This window comes from Heloderma suspectum, chromosome 6, assembly GCF_057233095.1.
Source record: "Heloderma suspectum isolate Gila_16-S chromosome 6, 16-S_ref, whole genome shotgun sequence".
Taxonomy (NCBI): Eukaryota; Metazoa; Chordata; class Lepidosauria; order Squamata; family Helodermatidae; genus Heloderma; species Heloderma suspectum.
Window position 1 is genome coordinate 104680501 of NC_139463.1, and position 19394 is coordinate 104699894.

Here is a 19394-nt window from a genome sequence, read left to right on the forward strand (position 1 = left end):
AACAAGTGAAAATGCCACCATATAAATGGGGGAGGGGGGAATGACCTGAGATCCTCCAGATGTCTTGGACTGTAACTCCCATCAACCCCAGCCAGCATGTCCACTGATGAGGGATTATGGGAGTTGTAGTCCAACAACATCTGCAGGGCCACATGTTCCCCACCCCTTTTATACAAAGGTTCAAAATGTAGATGCTTGAAGGTGCAATGGGGCTCTGTATGCAAATCAACATTATCTTTAGATAGGTACATAGTCTTTGGAATACTTCATCTTATCCTTAGAAGTGGAAGGTCGAGATTGCTTTTCTGTTAAATCTCCGAAGCATGACAACCAGGCAGCACTGGGGAAGGAGCTTCATTGTCTTATCCAATTTTTGCCAGAACATCAGAATTAAATGGCTCCAGAGATTTGGGAATGAGTATTTGGCATGGCTAATTGGATGTAAGGCATTTTCAGTTTATCCTCTGAAAAATGATAGACGCGAATCTCTGTGTGTGAAAGGGCTATGAGCGCAGTTCTGGTATTGAAAACTAATTCTTGGGCTGAGCAGATGATCAGAAGCACCCTGATGTACACTTGCACATAAGCCACCCTGAGCTACCATTTTGCATTTGGCTGTGCTTGGTGGAACTTTAGGTTCTAGTAAACAAAAAACCAAAGTAGATCCATTAAACCTGAAGTCTGCCTGCTCCTGATGTATAGCCCCTGAGCTTTTCACAGAGAATTCATATAAATATAACACAATTGGGTATATTTCATGAATGCCAACCTTTGTTTGAAATGGGAAATATGTATTGTCCTTCGAGTTCTGAGTACTTACTTCATATTATACGTTTCTTTCAAAGCTTGCAGTGCGTGTTCCTTGGTTATATTTTTCCAGTCCTCTGGCAGATCTGCTGGCTTACATGCATAGTATCGGGCAAAATCATCATTGAACTCTTTGAGAATGAACCTCCAGTAATCAGAAGCATTGATACTGGGATCTGGTTGGATGCACCAGTCTGGATAATAGACACGGTAATCCTTATATGGATGCCATTCCCATTTGGTGTCCACAGATTGGAACTCAGATTCAGAAGCCACCAGTGTGGAACAGAGATTATAAGTTAGCTTTTCTGAATCTATGTCTTTATATATCCCCAGTCCTTGAGGTTGATGGACTGCAGCAAAGTGTTCCTTATGAGCGCTCCCTCCAGCTTCACAGGGGACTTTGCAGAAGGGACATTGCTTCCCACAGCCAAATACTCGCTTGAAGATCTCATCCTGGGGCTTCACAGACAGATTGGAGAGTTTGGATTCAATATCTAACATGTCCAGGTCAGAGAGGATTGCTTCTTGCAAGTCAGGAAGGAAGTTTTTAACACAGGCAGCAAACTGGTGAGGGCTGGATGTATTCTTAAACTCCATCCCTATCAGACTGTACTTAGAAATTACCAATTCCTTCTGCATTTCTTGGCAAAAATAGTCCAGAAAATCTGATATTGTCTCAGCATCCTTCTGCTTCAGGGTTTCCAGGGTTTCCTTAATTTTCTTTAATATTGCAGAGAGAATCTCATTCTCCAGGTTCTTCAGATCCTGACTTTTTGTATAGCGATCCAATGTTTGTTTCAAGACCCAGCTCTTGACATACTCCTCATAGGCTGTAATGTATTTCAAATGTTGGGTGAAATTCCTCTCTTCCAAGAGCTCCTTCAGGACAGTAAACTGGAAGAAGCTTCGACTGGCATATCCAATGGACTGTGCACTGCTGAGAATGTCATCCACTATTTCTATCCCAAGTCTCTTGTTTACATAATCCACTAGTGCAGGTTGGAGACATTGGTCACAGAAATCCCTAGCTGTGACTAGTTGGGCATCTTTTTCCAGATAAAGATCTCTGAAAGTGGAAAAATACTGAGGTTTCAGTTTCTCCAGACGTACCTGGGGATCATTTTCCTTAAGGAATTTTTCATGCATCTTCTGAAATGCATGAGCTGCTTCACCCAAAATGTGAAGTTTTAGGTCCACTTCAAAGGAAGAAGTTGTATGAAGTTTTTGAACATCGGGCTGTTGAAGCTTATTATTGATCATACGCAAAAGTTCACTGCAGTAGGTTTCTTCATAATCTCCTTTTGTGTTGATTTTTTCATCAATGTGTGAAATACATTTGGCCATCAAGGAATGAGCAAGTCCTTCTACTGCCTTATGCAAATCTTCCTTTTTCAAAAAATATTGCTTGAAACGATGAAAGAATGATGAGTTTATATACTCAGGTTTCATTCGGAAGTTGTTTATTCTGTAACTGAACAAAGTTTTTGCTTCTTGTAGTTTTATGTTGACTGCGCCTCCTCGGTGGGAAAGCTCCCTTTTCAAATATAACTCAACACTTGAATGTATTTCGTGCTTCTCTAAGTGCCTGGGTGATATTTCCAGCAATGTTTCTCTCCACATTCTTTCAAATTCTCCTTTCAGCTCTTCATCTTCTAATTTGCTATTTTTCTCCCTACATTGTCCAAGAAGCCTGTCAACCTTTCCTTTAATTATTTTCAAGTATTCTGTTTGAAGACTATCAATCTTACGCCGACACTTCGTAATGTGAATAGCTTCCCTACATTTGTGATAACAATGATTCTCCAGTTCATGCTTGAGGCTGTTAGCACTCCTGACAAAGTCTTCTTTGTACTTTTCTACCAGATGCACATTTGTTGCTCCACTTTCAAAGAATTGCTTCAAACTCTCCAAAATCTGCTTTTCTCCAGCTGATAGTTTCTCGTGAAGATCACTTTGCCAGCTGCCATGATCCAGTTCCTCAGAAGAAACATTCTGTATCACAGTTGACTGCTCAGATAGCCAGAGGTGCATCTCTCTGCGGAAACTCCATTCCCATTCAGAAAATCTGATGGACAGGTTTGTATAGGCTTCTGCTATGAGGCTGTTTCGGAAGCTGAAGATGAAGTTCTCATGTTTCACAGCATTCCACAGACTCTTCACCCACTCAATAAATTCTATAATGTTCTTGGGAGGTCTTTCAAGGGAGCGATTCCTTATGACTTCAAATAAGTACTTCTTTAACTCAAACACCTTTTCAGTGTACCCTATGTTGACTGGAGCCATTGGTGGGACTCCATGCCACAGACCTGGGATGTACCAATTGTGCATTTCTGGGTCATAGTCCATGATGTCAGAAAACTTGATATTTCTGTCAAGCTTTTCCATTGCTGCTGCAGCCTGGGTCATTTCATTGAATTTTTCCAAAAGATGTTTCCTGTCCCTCATGTTTTGGTCATGTGCAGAAACTTCACTGACATTCTGATGAACAAATTGGCAGTTGGGTTTTTGCCCAGTCTTCTCCATCCTGAGGAAGGCATGGGTCACAATTTGCAGGACATCCTTCATTTCAGTGGCGTTCTCCATGGCCATATTCACGATTGTGATGTCACTCAGCCCAATCACTAGAGTGGCCAACTCATTGTCATGTTGATAGCTGTCTTCCAGTTTGGCTAGTTCTGGAGCTTTCAAACCTTCTGTGTCTATCACTAGGATGAAATTACAACTGAGCTCCCGAGCCAAGTTTTCTCTCACCTTGAGGAGAGTCATAAAGGCTCCTCGTGTACATCGGCCACTGCTGACAGCAAACTGCAGGCCAAACATGGTATTGAGAAGGGTGGACTTCCCAGTGCTCTGCACCCCCAGTACAGTTATCACCACTAGTTTGGACTGAGCTCTTACTTTATTATTGAGTTCAGTCAGAACATCAGTTATCCACTGCAGGGGGATGTTTGAGGCATCTCCATCAATCAGCTCTAGAGGAAACCCTTCCAACATCAGGTCAGCTGCAATGCTTGGGAAATGGGGAAATTGCCTTTTGGTTACTGGTATTTTGCCTTCTTTAACCATTGAATATTCTGCCTCATAAAATTGCCCCAATTCACGCATGAAGTGTTCAACTCCCAAGGAAGAGGAAGATATCAGATGGTCTATCTCTACGATTTCCTGGCCACTGTTTCCTAACGTCTTGCATTTCTCTTTGTATGTAGCCCATAAATGAGAAAGGTTCCTCCTAGCAATGCAATCCAGGTTGAACTTCATCCATTTTAAGAAGTAGTGCTTCTCTGCTGAGTTCAAGTTCTTGATGCCTTTGATAAAATTAATCAAACCAATGGTGAGCTCACATTTGTTTTGTTGTTTACGAAGTTCGAATAGTTTGCTTTTCAGCTCTGATCTATAATTTTCCAGAGGAACGTTCCCTTGTCTCTCCATTCTGCAAAGTTCTTTCTCTACTTTTGCCAGATCTTTCCAGATGTCACCTTGGAGTTTCAATGTATTTACCTTGTAAACAGCGACATCTTTTACATCTTGTGTGATTTGTTCAGCAAATTGGAAAGCATTCTGACATTCTTGACTGTCCTCATCCACCTGGATTGTACACTCACGTGCCACAGCAGCCATCTTTTGTATACTCATTATTTGGGGAGCAGAGTTTATTATTCTTCTAGCAACAGATCGTAGCTTTTCTACAAACCCTGCTTTATTTATCGTGTCAGATTTCACTAGTATTCGTGAATTGTCAAGTTCAAGCACTGGAGCCAATTTATTTAAGAAATCCAAGGTTTCTTTTGATTTTCTGCTGTGATTTTCTAAGATGAAGTAGTATTGTGCTGAAGACCCCTTCAGCAATGACAAGAGGGCATATTCTGTCTCACTGATGCACTCAGCAAATATAAACACAGCTGAGGAAACCTGCGTTAAAAACTTAAATTGCACCCAGTGCGACTCAGCATCTCCACGGAGATTTGCAACTGCAAGTGGCTCTGGAAAGAGATCAGAGTCCTTCTCTCCTCCTGGAAAATAACAGGACATCTCTACAAGTCCATCAGAAATTTCCCGAGGGATGTTTCCACACTCCTTATCTTGGTGTATGAAGAAATCATGGTGCTGCTGGGAGGGGCTGAGAAACAAGTTGAGGAGTCTGGACTTGGAAAGGCTCAAGCTCCCCATCCGTACAAAGGAGATGGTGGGCATGGATGTCAGCACCAGGCTCTCCTCCCTGAAGCCTTTACTTTCAGCCAGGGAATGGGGCCTCCATTTTTTCACAATGTCTCTCATAGCCCAGAGCATCAGGGTGCACTTGGGGGTCTCTAAGGGAGGCAGAAGCAAAGGCAGTGCAAACTGGCACATGGACATTTTGGAGAGGATCTCCTGTTGGAGGAGACTGTCTGAGCAAAGCAGAAGAGCACAAAGGACGTCAAGGGGATTCACTGACATCTTCATAACCATTTCAGCAGTGAAGAAAATGCTATCATCTATGCTCTTTTTTTCCTCCTTTTCTCTCAGTCTTTCATCACCAGAGGACCCCTGCCCAAGACTTGTGTCCCTGGCCATCACATTCAGAGCCAGGAGCTTCCTCAGAAGATGCCAGGGCAAGTCCTCCAGTGCCTGAGGGGTGCCTTGCTTTAGACTTCCTGAGCTGATTTCCAGGACTTCTTGCAAGGAAAGTTTCTTGCTTTTATTCTTCTGCAACTTTAATTTGGAGATAATGTCCTTGAGTACTTTACTTCTCTCTGTAAGAAATGATGAGAAAACTATTATTTTGCTATCACCAGCAGTAGTACCAAGTTGCCTGTAGACCTCTTTAGGCTCACTGACTTTTCCAACTTGCTCCCTCAGCCCATCGGCCTCTTTGCCTTCCTTTTCCCATCATCCCATGCTCTTACACCTTCAGAATTGCCACACTTTTATGCAGCGTGCAGGATTATTAGAAACTGTGGCAGTTGTGAATGGACCACTGTCAACAGCATATGGGAGAGGGTACAGTCTCAAGATGGAAGACCAGTTCTGGTTCTTCTGGCAATATAACTGAGCAAGTGGCTTAGAGCCTCACATGAGGAACCGCAGACTTAAATAGCAGAGCCAAAATTTTTAAAAGAGAGATTATGTGGAGTCATTAAAGATGCTTTACATCTCTTCACCCTTCATTGACGGTGCTGTTGGGATCAATCACACCTCAATCACACTGAAAAAAAATCATAGACGGTTTGTCTCAGTCTTCCACAACTCCACGTTCCAGCCAGGTAGTCCCTAGCCATGGTGGGTTAGAACTCTGGTTTGTCCCTCCCCCACGTCACTGTCCACAATGGGATGTCCTATTGTGGTGGGTGGTTCACCTTCACCCAGCTGCAGTGGGAACAATCCGGGGGCTACAGCTCATGCTGCTTTTGGGCAGCCAGGACAGGCTTCTGGACTTGGCTCTTGCAGAGCTTCTGTATGAGTGAAATTTAAGAAATGTATCCCTTCCTGCAGCCCTCTCTACACTCCTCCCCCTTGCAGCTCCAGTAACAAACTCTCTCTCTCTGTTTGTGTGAGCTGAGCTTTGCTTGTCTATATCGGACCTTCTGGCACGGCAATTAAGCTTATAGTTTTAGAAAGTCACCACAAATCAAATCTGAAAAAAAGTCCTCACACGAGAGAATAAGAATGCTTCCAGACCGAGGGCTCCTAGCTTCTACCAATCCTAGGCCCTACCAATCCTAGCTCCTACCAATCAAAAGGCAATGCACAACTATTCCATCTTTTCTTCCTTAGCATATTTTTTCTGGTAAGAAAAAAAGATAGAAGAAAGAGCAGGAACACACAGAAGGGTTAGGAATGGAAGACTTCATCATCTGTAAAATTCTGTGAATGAGGCAGGGTGTTTGTGCATTAAAAGCCTTGTCTGGAAGCACCCCAACTCAGAAGAAGATGTAATACAACAATTTAACAATTATGATGGTTCCAGGGCATAGTCTATGGTAAAGGATGCAGCAACCTTGCTGAATTTAAGTATTATTTTGGCACGGGTTCCTTATTTTGGCACGGGTAGTCTACGTAAATATTTACTTAGATTACGGCGAAAATAAGGGCAATGCTTATTAAGCGAAATAAGGAACGCATTTGCGTATGCGCTTTCCCCCCCCCAAAGTCAGCCGTGATAGGCTACATAAAGATTTACGTAGCCTATCACGGCTGACTGCAGCCAGGGACGCAAACGGCGGCGGCTACGGCCGCCTCCATTTGCGTCCCGGCAGGAGAAGAACTTTCGCGGCCGGAGAGGCGGGGCACTCCCCCCCAGCCAGAATTTCGGTGGGGAGGGATGGGGCGCTTCCCCCCCCAGCCAGAATTTTGGCGGGGAGGGATGGGGCGCCTCCCCCCGCCCAGAATTTCAGGGGGAGGGACGGAGCGCCTCCCCCCCACCGCGAAGCAAGCTTCGGGATCAGGTAAGTGACTTTCGTCCATCCCTACTTTGAGCTCCTTGTAGGATGAGCACCATACAAAATTCAATGTTTTCACTGGGTAACAAGGCTAGGAAATACCTTTGGCATGGCGTCCCTCCTCTTGCTCTGGTTCTTGAGGAGTGTTCTCTTCTTGCTCTTGAGCAGAACGTCCTAGAAATGGATAGTGACATTGAGCCATAAACTTGGAGAAGCACAGTGGACAGGAACTCCTGGAAATGTACTCTTATCAGCCAGTTAGTAAAACAAAAACAAGAAACGTGCCTGTTCTTCGAAGGATTTCAAAGGGACTAGAGTTCAAATAGGCTTCATACTAGAAGGGAAGAACAATCCTACCAGGGTGTGGGTGGGGTGTGGGGAGGTCAGAAGCAGAGCAACAGCCTCATCCAAAGTTCTTGCACTGACAAGGTGGAAGGGACGGAGGAGCAGCGTTCATTTTCTTCTTCCACTTTTGGGTGTGTGTGTTTTTTAAAAAATAATAAAGTGGCCAGTATTGAGCACTTTCAAAATGCATGCTTAACTTAATAGACAGTTTGTCCAGAAGTACCTTTGAAAACTTCTTTATTTGCCTTCCCTGATACTCTCTGGCTGTAGACTTTTTCTTCTGGAAGCAAGCACCCTGTGGAGGAGGGGGAAACAGAATTATACTACTGGTGGAATTGTTAGCTCAGCCCTACCTAGAGTCTGCAGTGGTACAATCCAGGAAAAGTGGAAGCACTTTATTGTACTTAATTAGGGGTCAGCAACCTTTTGCCTCTGAGGGCCACATGGTACAATGGGTCATGGGGTGCGGGCCACACCCATGCACGTTCACACACTCACCAAGCACATACCTACTCTTCTTCCCATGCGTGCACACACACACACACACACACACACACACACCTTCCTTCCCTGATCATCGCACAAGGATGAGGAGGTCTAAACCTCCCGTCCAGTACACGGAGCTCGCCCTCCTCCCTTTTTGATTCTGCTGGGATGCAGGGCATGCTGGATGAGACTCTTCGTGTGCTGTTTCCCAGCAGAATTGGGCTCTGTACACCCTTGGCGGGCTGGCGGGAGGCCAATTCTGCTGGGAAACAAGGCACTTGGGGAGGAATGTGGAGAACTGGAAGGGCTACCAGGGCATCTGTAGCTGGCTATATGTCGTCTGCACGTTGCCCACCCCTGTACTAAACGCATAAACCGGTCCTTCAGGTGCCTCCTGATGAGGCTTTTATCCTGCAATTGCCCTGCTTCAAACAAAAAGGCAAAACCTGCCTGTGTTTCCCCACTGCTTCTTACATCTCTTTTCATACCAGAAAAAAACCATTAAGGAGGGTGCCCCTGGTAGCACTAGCTGCCCTCTGTCTGGAAGCACCCTAAGCTGGCACGGGGACTGGACAGAATCTTTCTAACCTCCGGAGACCCTACTCTGTCCCTTCCTGCCCAGAATTTTGCACTTTCAGCATTAAATTTGGGGGCATCATCACTTTTTTGGAAGTACCTTTGAAATCTTGTTTTTTGGCCTTCCATGATGTTTTTGGACCATCAGATTTCATCTCTGGAAGTGAATTCCCTAAAGAGAAAAACAGAACTATAGTCCACATAGAAGTGTCACATTTGTATTTCAGTTTAATGCAAACCCAGGGAAACCATATGTAAATAAGACATCATGATGAGGGTAAGTGAAGAGCCCCCTTTCAGGGAGTGCATAGGAATGCCCATCGCCACTACATGCATAAGCTTTTTGCCCTTCTGACATAGGGTTAGTCATGCAAGGCAATTCTACAAAATGAAGATGGTACACTTTTAGGTACACTGCATTGAGTGTACCTAATTATAGGTACTTATAATTATAAGTTATAATTATAATTATAAGCTTTTTGCCCTTCTGACATGGGGTTAGCCATGCAAGGCAATTCTACAAAATGAAGATGGTAGACTTTTACGGTACACTGCATTGAGCAGGGGGTTGGACTCAATGGCCTTGTAGGCCCCTTCCAACCCTTCTATTCTATTCTATTCTATTCTATTCTATTCTATTCTATGATTCTAGGCCTGGCTTTGATTTTTATTATTTTGATTTAAATCATAATCATCATAATAAAAAAGTGATGGAACACTTTGCTATTTGCTACGAGAATATGTCTGCAGAATAATCCATTTTGTTCTATGCCTCAGAGGGGAGAGCTGCGTTCATGCATGTGGCGGAAAAGGAAAGTCCCCATTTTCATGATGTGCAGGGCCTTTATGTGTGGAGAGAGGCCTTGTCAACTACATCATTCCCCGGATGCACAATACTCCACAGGATCTCTGTCTGCAAGATGTGCGCAAGTTTCCCCAAAGGCCGCACTGCTCCAAACACCAGGTTATGTTTCAAAGTGACACTTCTGAATTTCCATTCATATCATGCACAAAGCATTGTAAGGGGAAGATTTCACAAATCAGTTGACTGCTGGCTGTGCAACCCCAGTGAAGCGAAGGACTTATTCTGTTGGCTGAGGTAGAGGCAGCTATTCATATTATGCATGGATTTGATACTCCCCGCCGCCCTCAGTGCAGGCTGAATTGGCCCCAAAGGAATGACTTCCTCCTGTCAGGGGATCCCTCCCCTGGTACCAAGCCACGAGCTCACCTGGACTGGAGTATGGCTGTAACCCCACCAGGCCAGAGGTTTGTACTGGATTTCGATCCTGACTTGTAAAAATGATAATAGCAACAAGTTTCTTTTCCCACATCACTGTTGTGAGGATGAAGACGAAAGCAACATTCATTGTCCTTGATGCTCTGGAAGAGTGCTAGGACTCACCATTAATTGAACACTGTAGAGCATGATTTGAGCCTGGACACAACACTTCCAAGCATTCCAGGAACTGGCTGCAAGCTTCTTCTCCCTGGTTCTGTATCTGAATCAGTAAAAGTTTAATTTTCTTCTTGGGATCCTTCTCAATTTGTTCAACGACTTCATATTTTTCTTTTGTGATCACAGACCTGGAGATTAATTCATTTATCATACGGTCTAGGTCCTTTTCAAGGATTTCAGTCAGTTGTTTTCTGCCCTTCTGTGTCATCTCATAGTCAGATATTCTGTCTGAATCCAGTGACCTGTGGCACAAATATTTATTTTGTTTTATTTAAAGCATGAGGGAGGGAGAAAGAAAAGTACAAACCGCTTATGATATAAGCGGTTGCTTGTACTGGATCAGACTGTTGATCAGACTGTTCAGTTGCGCCAACTCTTACTGCCAGCAGTAAGCCTTGCAGGGCCCTGCTACTGGGGAACCTTCTGGGCCCTGCTACTGGGGAACCTTCTGGGCCCTGGGCCCTGCTACTGGGGAACCTTGCAGGGCCCTGCTACTGGGGAACCTTCTGGGCCCTGGGGAACCTACTTCTGGGCCCTGGGGAACCTACTGGGGAACCTTCAGGGCCTGCTACTGGGCCCTGCTACTGGGGAACCTTCTGGGCCCTGGGGAACCTACTTCTGGGCCCTGGGGAACCTACTTCTGGGCCCTGGGGAACCTACGTCTGGGCCCTGGGGAACCTACGTCTGGGCCCTGGGGAACCTACTGGGCCCTGGGGAACCTACTTCTGGGCCCTGGGGAACCTTCTGGGCCCTGGGGAACCTACTTCTGGGCCCTGGGGAACCTTCTGGGCCCTGGGGAATCTACGTCTGGGCCCTGGGGAACCTACTGGGCCCTGGGGAACCTACGTCTGGGCCCTGGGGAACCTTCTGGGCCCTGGGGAACCTACTTCTGGGCCCTGGGGAACCTACTTCTGGGCCCTGGGGAACCTACTGGGCCCTGGGGAACCTACGTCTGGGCCCTGGGGAACCTACTGGGGAACCTTCAGGGCCTGCTACTGGGCCCTGCTACTGGGGAACCTTCTGGGCCCTGGGGAACCTACTTCTGGGCCCTGGGGAACCTACTTCTGGGCCCTGGGGAACCTTCTGGGCCCTGGGGTACCTACTTCTGGGCCCTGGGGAACCTTCTGGGCCCTGGGGAACCTACGTCTGGGCCCTGGGGAACCTACTGGGCCCTGGGGAACCTACGTCTGGGCCCTGGGGAACCTTCTGGGCCCTGGGGAACCTACTTCTGGGCCCTGGGGAACCTACTGGGCCCTGGGGAACCTACGTCTGGGCCCTGGGGAACCTACTGGGGAACCTTCAGGGCCTGCTACTGGGCCCTGCTACTGGGGAACCTTCTAACTGGGGAGATCAAGAAATGAGCTACCATTTCTATGCTCTGGATAGGGTCCCAACTGGAATAGTTGCAAATCTTCCAACTTCTCTCTGTTCTGATAGACTGATCCTGGTCAGAAACTGTTGTGCAAAAAACCAAAACCCCTCTGGCTATTGCCCTTCTCAGTGTCATGACTCTGATTTTCTCCTCCTCCACCAGAAGTAGGCAGTTGCTGAGGGTGCTTTCGGACAGAGGGCTCCTAGTGTTACAGTTAGAAGGCTGCAGCTGTTCCATCTTTTTCTCCCTAAAAATATTTTCTGTGTTAAGGAAAAAGATGGAAGAAATGGTAAGAAAACACCAGAGGCTCACATGTAGAAGACTACGATGTCTGGGCCCCCATAAATGTCCGTGAATGAGGCAGGGGGATGGCGTCATGAAAGCCTCATCTGGAAGCACATGGATTGTGCTCTGCTGTGTTAGGCTGCAGGCACAGAGCTGATGTGAAGCTGCAGTAGTGCCACTCTGCCTGGGTTGCTGCCTCATCAAGCCTCTAAGCAAGCCGGCATCTGGCTTTGCATTTACCACCTCGACAACATGCTTCATTACCAGGTAGTGAAAAGATACCATTACATAATTTACCATTACTTCCAATACATGCCATGATCTTTAATGTTCACTTTGCACCTGGTGGAGGTGGCCCATTACTCCACACTAGTTACACACTACAAAACTGAACGTGTGGCCTTCTGCATGAAATGCATGGGCAATGATAACAAGTAGAAATAGAACCCTACAGCCAGAGATGGCTGGCTGGTTGCCCTCTTGGCTCTCTTTTCTTCAGAGCTCTGTCTCACTCTCCTGCCCTTATCCAAGGTTCATTTGGATCACTCCACTGCTTCCCTGCTCCTTTCCTTCAGCCACCCTCTGTCTCTCCTTCTCCTCTATATTTTCTCTGGCTCGTTTTGTTGGTTCTGTTAGGACCGCCCTGCGTTGCATTCATTTGGTGTGTTTGGGCTAGTTGTCTTTCAGTCTCTATTTTCCCCTTTTGCACAACAGGGAAGTGATTTTTCAGCAGCTTATTTCCTTGACCATATTACGTACATGTGTGTCTTGACTGGCAGTCTGGGCTGATTGGCTTGTTGAGTGATCTAGTCTGCGTGTAGCTTACTTCCTGCTTTCTGATTTTGGCACAGTTGTGTAATTTTGCATTCTTTTATGATCTGTGAAGGTCTGATATGATGTCTACATAGATGGCATTGCTTGATGCTGGGTGCTTTTTTTAGAAGATGCAAGAGCTGAACAGATCGCTTTTGCACTGGGTTCCGCCCCTGGACCTATCTCCAGGCTATGCCTAGGTACCAGAATTTTTTATTTCGAAAACTGACAATTCTACCAACTAGTTCATGGTAGAGGGAAGAATTGAACCAGGGGAGTCCTTGTTCATAGCTCAGTTTTCTTAGTCAATATCCTGAACAGGAAATACATGTCTGTTATGTGGCCAAATGATGGAGTTCCAAAGTACCCTGGAGTGATCTGCCCTAAAGTCTAAGCTCTGAAGGATCAAACTGTTGGTGGCACATCTAAACACATCCTAAACACTGTGGTGCTGTCAGGGCAGGACTTTGCAGCAGACATCCAGGGCACCACTCAGCAGAATGAGCACGAGGCCCCCAAATACAACAGGGCTGACTGGCCACAAGTAAGTGAAGTGGTACACATTACCATCCAAAGAGTCCTCTCTCTGTAAGACTGTTAAGTCCGGAGTCCAAAAGTACCTAATTACACAAATGCCTCTACATTGTACACATGATGAAAACATTTATGGGCCCACCAAAAAGCATGGGTCCTTCCAGACAAGAGTTTTGTTATGCCAGTGTGGTGTAGTGGCTAGAGTGTTGGACTAGGAGTCAGGAGATCTGGGTTCTAGTCCCCACTCGGACATGGAAGCTCACTGGGTGACTTTGGGCCAGTCAGAGACTCTCAGCCCAACCTACCTCACAGGGCTGTTGTTCTGAGGCTAAAATGGAGAGGAGGATTATATACGTTGCCTTGGGTTCTTTAAGGAGGAAAAAAGGAGGAATATAAATGTAAATAAATGCAATTGCCCTCCCTTGTTCAGAGAATGTTTCAAGGGGTCCAGATGTCATTGTCTTCCATTTGCAACACTCCCAAGTTTTCTCCCTGCTTCTTCCATCTTTTTTCTTACCAGAAAAAAATCCATTAAAGAGAAAGATGAAATAGCTGCACAATGCCTTTTGAATGGTACTCCTAGGAGCCATCCATCTGGAAACATCCCAAGTAGCCTATGTTTACCATGAAGCATATTCCACCCCAAACTTGTCCATTCCTCACACTTCTACATCTTTGTTCCTTGTTGCACCCAGCCCAGTCAGAGACCTAGTTCTCTCCCTCTGTACACTGGACGACCTAACTACCATGTATTACATTGTTCCATGTTTTAGCACAGATTGCTGCAGCTCCCCTGTTGGATGGGAGGTCAAAAGATCACAAAATATTTGAGCAAAGCAACAGGTTAACACAAGAGGGAACTAGATAACACAAGTTCCCTATTCATGTTGTAATCATGAATTAACATGCCATGTGGCATTATCCCAAAACTCTTATGGGAATGTAGATCTTTAGGGTGGGGTTGCCTTCTCAGCTGTAGGTGCTCTATGACTAATGTCAAAAGGTTCCTTCGTGAACGCGTGTCCTACTAGAATGTGTGCAAGTTTGTTAATGTGTCTAATGGAAGAACATTCTGCAACAAGCTTAATGCAATAAAGAACTAGAGAACACAGCATGGGGGACAGAACTGAAAAAGAATCCAGAGCTGCGGCTCTTGTATAAGCATGGCTGTGGAAGGTCGGGTGCCTACTGAAGCTGTGCCGTTCTTGACAAGGCCTCTGCTCATCACTTAAGTATAAACATTACCCTTTGGTGGCTGGTCCTGATGACATTTCTCTCTCCAGGTTCCCTTATGTCTCCACTGAATGCAGTCTCTCTTCAGCTCGTGTTGACCTGGCCAGGTATGTTTCTCTCTTACTCTGAAGCCTAGGAAGACCACCTGTGACTCATGGTGAAGATGGCACACATGCTTAAAATGGAAGAAGTGAATACCAATCAAATGGATCTATCTGTACCTCATAATACCAGAGGGCGGAAGGGGGACAAACCCATATTCATTCCTTTGCCCCCTTCCTTCCCTTTGCAACAAGTTCCCAGTTTTCCTTCCTTTTATGATCCTGTCAGTGGTGAATGGCCTTAGAGCTGAAAGAATATTGATTACAAATATTTGCTACCTCGCTCTTCCATTGAAAGTCCTTCAAAGTGGTTTCCAATTAAAACATAAATAACATCATAAAAATAATGTAAATGAAGAGATGCAGTCAATCGCAGCAGAAAAACAGATAAAGTTCCAGATTTAGTTAAAGCTTAAAGGCCTGGCAAATAAAAACTGTCTTCCTATTGTGCCAATATGACATCAGAGTAGATGTTGGGAAAGCCTCTCTTGGGAAGAGTTCATCATCTAAGGCCCTCCTCCAGGTGACTCCTCTGAGGGAGGTTCAGAAGGCGGCAACAAGGGAGAGGGCCTTCTCGGTGGTGGCCCACCAATTATGGAATGAACTCCTCAGTGAGGCCCACCTGGTGCCAACCTTGTTATCTTTTAGGCACTAGATTAAGACCTTTCTCTTCTCTCAGGCATTTGGCAGCATATGACTTTTTAATCAGGTCTTGGATTTTTCTTATTGGTGATTGTTTAAAATTGTTTAGATATATGCGTGTCTCTGTGTGTGCTGTCTGTTCATATGTTTGTATGTAAATGGTTTTTATGCTATGCATAATGTATTTTTAAGGTTTAATCCTTGTAAACCAGCCAGAGAGCTTCAGCTGTTGGGTGGTATAGAAATATAATGAATGAATGAATGCGTGAAAACTGGACTACTGAGAAATAAGAGAGAGGGGAACCCCAAGGGTTACAAAAGTTAAAAAATAATAATGAAACAACATCTAAGGTGGTAAAAATACTACTAATGATCCAAAAATAGCCCCTTGAGGATTGAGCATGTTCAGCAGTTACAGAATGCTGATTATCTGGGGGGTCAATGGGCAGTGGACTTTGGGACATAAGACCATTAATCCCAGCATCTGAAATGACCTAGCTGCATTACTGGGGGAGGAGGGGGTACCAAACTAGGCAGGGTGGAATGGAGTATCCTGGAAGAGGGCATGCCTATCTGTCTGTAACACTGAACAGGGACTTTCCATGCTGCAAAATTTTGTTGCAGTTTCCAGTTGCAAAAGTTGTCTTACATAGAAGTACATGTGTCCGTGACCCAGTGGTCACTGTTCTCATTTCCTCTTTTATTTCATTTTTTTTCCTGCCCTTTCTTGTATTTGGAGTAGCTTCTGCCATATCCTTCTGGGCTCATTTATCCCTTCTGTGCATTTTAAATTAAAGACAACTACAGAAGCTTTTTTTTTTTTTTTAAAGCCACAATCAGGATTCTGTTTACTGTCGAGCGTCTTAATGGTTCTGCTTTCTCTATATGATGAGAGACGTTTCACCAAACCCTCCATCACCAATGTTTCACCAATGTTTAAGGGAGCATCTTAAACATTTGTGCACACGCGCGCGCGCGCACCCCATCCAGCTGGTAGTGACTGCGGGGCTCTTTGCCATGCTGGGTGAGGCCGCTCCTTGTGGGCTGATGCCTGGGGCCCTTCCGTATTAGTCACAGACAACGGCAACACCTTCCTCGCTCTCAGCTCCTTTTGCTGGCTCAGCCCCAAAGAGTCCCCCAAGCTCCAGCTGCCCCGCAAATACCTTTCTCTCCTCGCTGGCTCCCTTGAGGCAGGAGAGTTCCAACGTCAAGCCTTGGCACTGGCAGGTGCTGCTGGTTTAAATTCCGCTTCACTTGGTGAAGGTTTCTCAATGCTGCCGGGAAATCCAGTTCCCCGGCGCTTTCGCAATTTCTTTCCTTCACTTCTTGTTTCCTCCCCACGCCCCGCTCCCCTCCGGAGAGCACCAGGCAAACAAAAGACGAGTCAGATGTGATGGGGTCGATTAGAGGTTTAATCTGAGCCAGAAGTCAGGCCTGAAACATGGGGAAAAGGTGAGAGTCACCTGGAACATGGACAGAGTTCTTTCCAAAACCAAAAAAGAGAGCTGCAGCATTAGAATCCCAAAGTGTGGAGCCCCCTTGTTCAAGGGAAGTCTCCCTCAGAGTACCAGCTGGTGATAGTTTTCCCACCAGAGGGACTTGTATATTGGGTATATAAGTCCCTCCAGACAGAGCGTCACCCAGTTAGAGCTGGGTGACCATGGAGGTGCTGCACGTCAGCTGACTGGAGTCTCTCCAGAGTCATTATCTGGGGCTTTCGACAGCAGAACGGAGGAGTAAGATATTTTGCTTAGTTTTGCTTTATAATATCATATGCTTAACTGTAATACTCTGCCTGCTGCAGTTAATAAACCTTTTTGACTCTTACTCCCTTCTGTAGTCATTTCTCTGAATCCAAAAAAGAACCTCTCTGCCTTTGGCAAAACAGGGTGCAAGCAAAGCCATGGACGTGCAGAGAGAATTCAGTGCTGCTACTGCATGTGTGAAGTCATCCCTCAGAAGAAGCAAAGAAAAATCCTCCACTCCATTAGTTCTAGAAAGTATCACTCACTATCATCTAAATATTCGAACATGGGCCTCAAGTTTGGGAAGACGTGCCTCAGGTTTTCCAGGTAGTCTTGGAATTGATTGTGTGTCGATTCTCTATTTTCCAGCACTGTGTCAATCAGACTTTTTACTAACTCATGTGGGTCCAGTATCTGTCTCAGGGAGGAGAATTCATGCGGTCTCAGAAGCTGTTGGGACTCTGCCACAGCCAATGTCAAAACTGGATTTCTTTGAAGAGCTTCTGTTAGCTTCCTTCTGGCCTTCATTATAAAATCAGAGGGTTTTTCACCAGAAGCCATGGCTTCCAAAGTAGCAAAGCTATGGGAAAAATCCCAAGAAAGAAAGATGCATTTTAGGTTTTGAATAGCTAGAACTCAGAATGCAAAAGACTCCCCACATGGTGGGGAATCCCCCACATAACATATCTTCCTCCATTCCTGTGATTAATGTTGCCTTGAGGCTTATTTCACAAATTCAGTAGATGATAGTAAAGCTCTTTCTGGACTGGAACACTCCAGACTGCAAGGGGAGGGGGATCACATGGTTTTACACTTCTCCATGCAGAAAGTTTCACTGCACACAGAAGAATAGATCTCAATCACCCAATTGCAGTCGGAAATGGAACATGGCAGGAGCAGCTTTACCACCTCGTCCCCTGTTCATGTGAATGAGGCCTCAACAGCATGCTAAGCCTGCAGTCTATAGCACTTACCTGGGAGTAAACAACATTAAAAATACTGAGTTGGATCCAAACAAGAGACAGCCTGATGAGGAAGCAGGATATTATTTCATAGGATAAACAAGATGGAGTCTTATGGCAGATTAAAGACTAACACATTTATGATGGCATACACTTTCATAGAGTGCTTACAATCCCACCACCCAGGCCTGGCCCTTGCTCGCTTGGCCAGCCTACCTGTTTGACCAGCTGGTGCTCCCTCACTTACTTGGTCAGCCAGCAGCCTGGCTGACCATTTGCTCCTGACTTGTGCCCAGCCATGGTGCTCTGACCTCTTGTGATAGTTTGGCTGACCTCTTGCAGGAGCCCCGTGGCTGAGGCACAAGGGAGGCAGTGGCAGGTCTTCCAGCGGGGGCAGGTGGGAAGGGCAGCGCAATACGCTGCTCTTCCCGCTCCACCACCTGATGCAGGTGCATGACCCCACATAATGCTAGGGCCGGCCCTGCCACCACCCACCCTACACTCATGTATATATCTGTCTATTTAGGGTTATACTACATCAGGGGTGTAGAACTGCAGGCCTGTGGGCCAAATTTGGTGCACCTGCGTTCTCCAGATGGCCACGCCCCTTTTCTTCCAACCACCCATTGTTGGGTGGCTTCCCAGCTTCTGCACATTGTCCTCCATTCTCAAAAGTTAAAATGCCTCCCCTAAGGCTGAGTTACTCACAGTATGAGCGTTACGCTAAAATACGCTGGTACCTCGGCCTCACTCCCTTTGCCTTTGGCGCTGGGCCATTTTGCCTTTGGCCCTGCCCACCACTGGAATGCAGCCCCAAGAGCTTCTCCAAAATGGAATTTGAGCCTTGGGCTGAAAGATGTTCAATACTCCTGCACTGCACGAATGTGTCGAAGCGGGCTCTGGTTCATGAAAGCATATGGCATAAGGAATATGTTAGCCTTGAAAGTGCCACAAGTCCCTTCATTGCTTTTGGTACACTCGACTAAGCTAGTACCCCTTTGGAGACTGCCTGATAGAGTTATTCAGTTTTAAACCCTGAATGGCTTGGCATTGGCAAGATGAAGATTAAGAAAGGAAAAGGGAGTGGGGATTATAATAATTTCGCCAGTTCGAATTAGTATGATCTGTCAAATGTATTGTTTTAAATGAGGGGTGGGGGTGGGGTTGCAATAATCTTCTTCTACTTTTTGGGCTGTTTGCCCCAAAGATATATTGTGTTAAGCCACCTTGGGGGGGGGGGGGTTTCAGGGCCAAAAGGAAGCATACAAATATAAACTTCCTGTCAGGGGAACACAAACCAAGAAAAGTGAAGTATACACTACCTAAAAACCCGCTTTCACAGGTCACACAGCACTTGAAACCCCCATACTTGGGGGTTGGCTGGGAAGAGTAGAATTGAACATCATCAACCCCATAGGTGCCGCTCAGTGAATGAGAGAGGCTTGTTCCCTGCCCCTGTCCATGCTCCCCTGCTCAGGGAAGTTTGCCCTTGTAGTTTCCCTCACACCTCTCCCCTCTAATCCACCATCGGGATATTGTGAAAGATTAAAAGATACTGCGCTATTGTGAATGGGAAAAACAAGCTGCATACTGTGAATAGGTAAAACAGCAACTG

General features: G+C 45.9%; 1 protein-coding gene across 4 annotated transcripts; it reads right to left on the bottom strand.

Moving 5' to 3' along the window:
• Positions 1 to 814: 814 nt before the first annotated feature.
• On the bottom strand, positions 815 to 16379 carry LOC146342250 (interferon-induced very large GTPase 1-like). 4 transcript variants are annotated; one of them, XM_084806000.1, is made up of 7 exons: positions 16236 to 16379; positions 14342 to 14474; positions 10039 to 10334; positions 8734 to 8805; positions 7795 to 7866; positions 7329 to 7400; positions 815 to 5540 (listed from the first exon to the last, which is right to left on the bottom strand). In XM_084806000.1, exons 2-7 carry the CDS (start codon positions 14365 to 14367, stop codon positions 817 to 819), a joined length of 5262 nt encoding a protein of 1753 aa, XP_084662126.1. In that variant the 5' UTR covers positions 14368 to 14474; positions 16236 to 16379; the 3' UTR covers positions 815 to 816. The 4 variants fall into 4 exon arrangements, with proteins under 4 accessions (XP_084662126.1, XP_084662128.1, XP_084662127.1 ...); XM_084806002.1 differs by lacking the exon at positions 14342 to 14474; XM_084806001.1 differs by lacking the exon at positions 16236 to 16379 and having other exon boundaries at positions 14342 to 16213.
• Positions 16380 to 19394: the final 3015 nt, after the last annotated feature.